Consider the following 6,196-nt stretch of genomic DNA (forward strand, 5'->3'; position numbering starts at 1 on the left):
TGTGTGAATTTCTGTCATAACTTTGACTTTGTCATAACTATGACAATCTCATAATTTTGACATCTCATAATTATGACAATAGTGTCATAATTTCAACATTTAGTCAATTTCAACTTTTAGTCAAAATGTCAACTTTTATTGTGTGAATTTCGAAGTCATAATTTTGAGTTTGTTTGTCATAACTACGACAATCTCATAATTTTGACATCTCATAATTACGACTTAATACAGTTTGTCATAACTTGAACATTTAGTCATAATTTCAACTTTTGTGTGAATTTCTACTTTTGAAGTCATCATTTTAACGGTATGTCATAACTACGACAATTTCATAATTTCGACTTTTTTTTCTTACGTGGCAGAAATGGGCTTCCATAAGGCAATGAGTTTTGAAGCTATAGTATAAAGGTGCATTGACATTTACTGCTGCTCGGCGAAATTTCATGTGTGAAATCCAGTCATTCCAATAGATAACCTTTTTTTCCACACAAAATTGAGCTAATGTGACCACACCTTAATAAATGTTAAATATGTACGTGACTGCATTGGGGTTTGTGTTTTTGCACAGAGTTATGTTTCCGGCCTCAGACATGGTCTTAAATACAGCGGCTGTAAAAGAGAAACTTTGACAATAGTGTGGCATGCTACAGTGATTACATTCACTTATGCAGGACGCACCAAACAACCGTCTCCTTCTTACCGCCGGTTTTTGAGCATTAGTGGACTTAAGGTTAGGATAGTACACAAGTATACTCATCAGAACATAGCTTAATGTCTATTGTGATATTGCACCATGAAGATGGTTTCTTGCAATAGGCTATGACTGATATGACATAGATATAGATATCTGTAACAGCAGAAAAGAGTAAACAGCTTCTGGAGACACATTCCCTGCACATAAACAGCAATGCTGACTGCGTAAACATACTATATAGCTCATACAAAAGCTTTGAGCTTTTGCCGTTACGTGTCCTTGTTTTCTATGAACTATAAATGTGCATGTTAATCTACAGTTTAAAGGGTAACAATCCGCAGCTAGAGGATGTTTGTGATAAATTAGCCCTAAATTAAAACTAATTTTTAAACAAAGGACAACATGTGACTCCAGATGGCACAGTGGAACACCAAAAATATTCATATACTTGAAATCCACAATAAAATATCAGCATGTATAAACTTTCAAAATAAGCAATTAACCAAAAAAAAAAAAGGACAAAATATTTTTTCAAGTCCTGATTTGGTTGCACACATCTCACTTCTCATCCCTATTCATCCTTTTGCTTTTTCATCTGAAGGGGAAACGTGTTGCAGTACAGTATGACAATTTCAACTTTTAAAGTCATAATTACAACCTAGTGCGTCATAACTACGACAATCTCATAATTTTGACCTCATAATTACGACTTAATACAGTATGTCATAATTTCAACTTTTGAAGTCATAATTTTGACATCTCATAATTGACAATACAGTGTCATAATTTCAACTTTTAGTCAAAATGTCAACTTTTATTGTGTGAATTTCGAAGTCATAATTTTGAGTTTGTTTGTCATAACTACGACAATCTCATAATTTTGACATCTCATAATTACGACTTAATACAGTTTGTCATAACTTGAACATTTAGTCATAATTTCAACTTTTGTGTGAATTTCTACTTTTGAAGTCATCATTTTAACGGTATGTCATAACTACGACAATTTCATAATTTCGACTTTTTTTTCTTACGTGGCAGAAATGGGCTTCCATAAGGCAATGAGTTTTGAAGCTATAGTATAAAGGTGCATTGACATTTACTGCTGCTCGGCGAAATTTCATGTGTGAAATCCAGTCATTCCAATAGATAACCTTTTTTTCCACACAAAATTGAGCTAATGTGACCACACCTTAATAAATGTTAAATATGTACGTGACTGCATTGGGGTTTGTGTTTTTGCACAGAGTTATGTTTCCGGCCTCAGACATGGTCTTAAATACAGCGGCTGTAAAAGAGAAACTTTGACAATAGTGTGGCATGCTACAGTGATTACATTCACTTATGCAGGACGCACCAAACAACCGTCTCCTTCTTACCGCCGGTTTTTGAGCATTAGTGGACTTAAGGTTAGGATAGTACACAAGTATACTCATCAGAACATAGCTTAATGTCTATTGTGATATTGCACCATGAAGATGGTTTCTTGCAATAGGCTATGACTGATATGACATAGATATAGATATCTGTAACAGCAGAAAAGAGTAAACAGCTTCTGGAGACACATTCCCTGCACATAAACAGCAATGCTGACTGCGTAAACATACTATATAGCTCATACAAAAGCTTTGAGCTTTTGCCGTTACGTGTCCTTGTTTTCTATGAACTATAAATGTGCATGTTAATCTACAGTTTAAAGGGTAACAATCCGCAGCTAGAGGATGTTTGTGATAAATTAGCCCTAAATTAAAACTAATTTTTAAACAAAGGACAACATGTGACTCCAGATGGCACAGTGGAACACCAAAAATATTCATATACTTGAAATCCACAATAAAATATCAGCATGTATAAACTTTCAAAATAAGCAATTAACCAAAAAAAAAAAAGGACAAAATATTTTTTCAAGTCCTGATTTGGTTGCACACATCTCACTTCTCATCCCTATTCATCCTTTTGCTTTTTCATCTGAAGGGGAAACGTGTTGCTGAAACCAAAAAAGCAAATAAAACATAGGTTAAAGCACATGTCCGGGTCAGATTTCAAATCCAAAAGCAAACCAAGATCGTTTGCTTTATGCAAACAATGGGACGAAATAAGACCTAAATCGTGTGCGTTTCTGTCACACTCACCCATAAGAAACAACACAGAGACACACACGCTCTAGTTTTCAATCTGCAACAAGACGACGTTACTCGGCAGCACAGGGATTTCAGCTATTTACATGATTCGTTCGAGATATATATAATATTATTTTACATATTTAGCACTTTATCAAAGGTTTTAATCATAGAGTGAAAACAAAATAGTAGCAATACGGCATGCATTCGGTTGAAGTCGCTTGACTTCTCATTGGCTCAGTTGATTAAAAATCGCTCTTTCCCCGTTCAACTATTCTTGCTGTGAGAAAGGACCAGTCCAGCAGGTCCGTTACAGTCAGTAGGTCGTACATTTCGTAAAAACCCCATTCAGTACCTTCCTTACAATTCTGATCACCGAGCAATTGAAGGTTGATTCCCAAGCCTTCTCTATTTCACTTTAAATGTTATTCAGACATCCGTTGGGTGTTCCTGCTTCACCAGCTCCGGCTAACGTTGGACACCATTGTCGTCACACCATAAATTCATTACTCCCATACAGCACCAAAGGCTGAGAAGAACCCAAGTCATGCTCTCGTCTTCGGCCGCCGGCGACGCCTTCGCCCGGCTCATGGGGCTTTGGCGAGCAGCTTCGGTTCCCTCGGGTTTTCTCGGAGCTGGAGGCACATCGGGTGTTCAGGGAAGCCTGTTCGGAGCCCTCCTGGTCAGGGAGAATGTGCAAGTCCTCGCCGGGAGAGCTGGAGGAAAACAGCGGCCCGGAAGAGGACGAACGAACCCGATAGTGAGGCGTGGACGACACCGAGGACAGCGAGGCTACGGCCGAGTCCCCCGAGTCCAGAGATTCAGGCTGACGCTGTAAACCGCGTCTGCTTTTGGACTCGCACTTCCTCCAGCGTGCTGCCGACACGGCGCCGGGGCTTTTGTCTACAGAGGAGACATTTGACACTTCAAAACATGTGCGATGCTTAAAAGGGTTAGTTCACGCACGTATGAAAATCGCGTCGTCATTTGCTCACACTCATGTTGTTCCAAACCCACAAGACTTTGGTTCGTCGAAACACAAATGAAGATATTTGTAATGAAACCTGAGAGGTTCCGTATGAATAGAGAGGTTTAACGCAAGTCTGGACTAAAAACTCTAAATAAAACAGTTTTGAAAGTTGTGAAAATGACAATGTAGGGGCTTTACACAGTGAGTAAATTGCAAATGTATCCCTCACATCTTAATTTTCATCCTAAAGTCAATACGGCTTACCTGACTAAGGTCTGTAAAGTGATCGAATCTCTTCACAAGACTTGTTTTAAACCACTTGATTCATATGAATTCGTTTTAAAGGTGCCATAGAATGCATTGATACAATATTTTAAATTGTTCTCTGATATCTACGTAGAAGGTACGTGGTTTAGGTAAGGGCAAAAAATCTCCAGAAACGGTTTTACATGTCCATTTACGGTAACACTTTACTTGAAGGGGTGTGCATAAGACTGATCGCAGTTATGTCGTTGGGTAATTGCTTTTGAATGCACGATCGCTTTCACGTTTGAGTTTTGCGATCGCACGTGCTCCGTGTAAACTACAGCGGCAGTACTTACCACACGTTTAACAAGATCAGATGCTTGTCAGCGGTGCTCAGCATCTGTAAATCATTCGCCATCGTCCTCAGTCATCTCTCCTTACTCTGTTTATGTGGTAAGTGAAATCTTATGTACTGTAATGTAACAGGCTACCGCTAGCAAGCGGCTAACCATGTCTCTTTAGTGGCTCGCATTATTTTATTAGAACGCGCGTTATTTGTTTTCCGTGCCTTTCTGAATACAGACACCAACCCATCCCTGCACAGCCTGGAACATTACATTTATTTCCATGATCTGCCATCTTCACTTGTTTCTTCAACACCTGCAGAACTTCTGATGATTCGGCTGGCGGCTGGCGTAGAACATGGGCGGGTTTATGCAAATGTTGGGGGCGTAACTATTAGTGATCCCGACTGTAACATCACAGTCGGCGTTATGTTCTGATTCGCTTGTTTTTAAGTGGTCCTTTGCTTACATAAGAAGGAGAAAACAATGGTGTTTGAGGCTCACGGCATGTCATTTCCATGCACAGAACTGTTATTATTCAACTATGCCAAGGTAAATACAGTTTTCCATTCTATGGCACTATGGCACCTCCTTTTTTTTAATTTTTTTTTAACCTTTTTGGATCTTTGAAGTTTTGGTTACCTGGACTTTGGATGGAGGGATGGAGGCCTCTCAGGTTTCATAAAAATGTCTTAATTTGAAGATTAACCAAAGTCTTATGGGTGTGGAATGACATGAGGGACGAGGATTTTCATTTCCGGGGCGAACTCTCTCTTTAAAACTACTTCTAGCAAACTAGCGTCATCACCCCACTGATCGGACGCGGCGCCTTCCGACGCCATGAGGTTTTCTGAGCTGTCTGCTGTTCCGATAGATGCTTCCGACTCCAGCATCTCGTCATCGGACGCTCTGGGCTCCAGAGCCAGCATCTCATAGGTCAGTTCTTCCCTAAAGTGAAGCGATAACGACAGTAAGAAATCAAGGAAATAAACAATAAGCATGGCTCAAAAGGTCTTTACTAACTTCTCTTTCTGCAGGTTTTCTATCTGCTGAGACAACACTTTCTCCTCCTGCTGCATGGCTGCTTGCTGCTGCTCACTCAGCGCAGGCTCCGCCCCCTCCTCGCCCGGCTCCGCCCCCTCTGCTGCTCGAGGGCTTAAGGGCGGCGAGGGCGTGTGGCGGCCGCTTTTGCGTAAACGCGCCTTACCCTGGAGAAAACAGCAGACCGGAGCATAAGAAGCGAGTATTCAGTGAGTAAAGGTGGAGTCATGCTAGACTCGGTGAAATTACTGCAACACATACAAGTTTGGAATAATTAAGAAGTCTGTTTATGCTGATCAAGGCTGCATTTAGTTGATTACAATACAGTAAAAACATTAATATATTATTACAATATCATTGTTGTATTTTTAATCAAATAAATGCATTAAAAGAGAGAGACCTTTTCAAAAACACTAAAAAAAACAACATAATTATTCCAAACGTTTGACCGGTAGTGTATAGAAAACAGGATATGAGGCTCTATTCTTTAAAAACAAATAATAATAAATTAAAATGGATGAAATATCAAGTTTTCAGATGTCAAAAGATCGAGTTTACAATTCGCAGAAACTAAAGCTTTCGTATCCAAGCGGAAAGCATTGAAGGTAATTTGGAATAACTATTTAAATGTAAGGAAATTGTTATTTATATGTAATCATTAAATATTACAATAGTAATAACAATAAACATTACACATGAAACATTATAATACAATTACAGATTAGGCCTAAATTAAGCCATCAATGTAACATTAACAAAAACAGACATTATACAAAAAAAA

General features: G+C 39.0%; 1 protein-coding gene across 2 annotated transcripts in view; it reads right to left on the reverse strand.

Moving 5' to 3' along the window:
* Positions 1–1,434: 1,434 nt before the first annotated feature.
* The window catches only part of LOC107571203 (unconventional myosin-IXa-like), an 8,952-nt gene continuing 4,190 nt past the window's right edge, over positions 1,435–6,196 (reverse strand). Inside the window, exons 2-4 of one of the 2 annotated variants that reach the window (XM_016257502.1) lie at positions 5,398–5,582; positions 5,183–5,322; positions 1,435–3,717 (exon numbers count right to left, since the gene is read on the reverse strand). In XM_016257502.1, coding sequence (XP_016112988.1) covers positions 3,305–3,717; positions 5,183–5,322; positions 5,398–5,582 — 738 coding nt within the window. In that variant the 3' untranslated portion in view covers positions 1,435–3,304. The remainder of the gene's footprint in view (positions 3,718–5,182; positions 5,323–5,397; positions 5,583–6,196) is intronic. The other variant, XM_016257503.1, reaches the window with a different exon arrangement.

Source organism: Sinocyclocheilus grahami, unplaced genomic scaffold (genome assembly GCF_001515645.1).
Source record: "Sinocyclocheilus grahami isolate Dianchi unplaced genomic scaffold, SAMN03320097.WGS_v1.1 scaffold1564.1, whole genome shotgun sequence".
NCBI classification, from domain to species: Eukaryota; Metazoa; Chordata; class Actinopteri; order Cypriniformes; family Cyprinidae; genus Sinocyclocheilus; species Sinocyclocheilus grahami.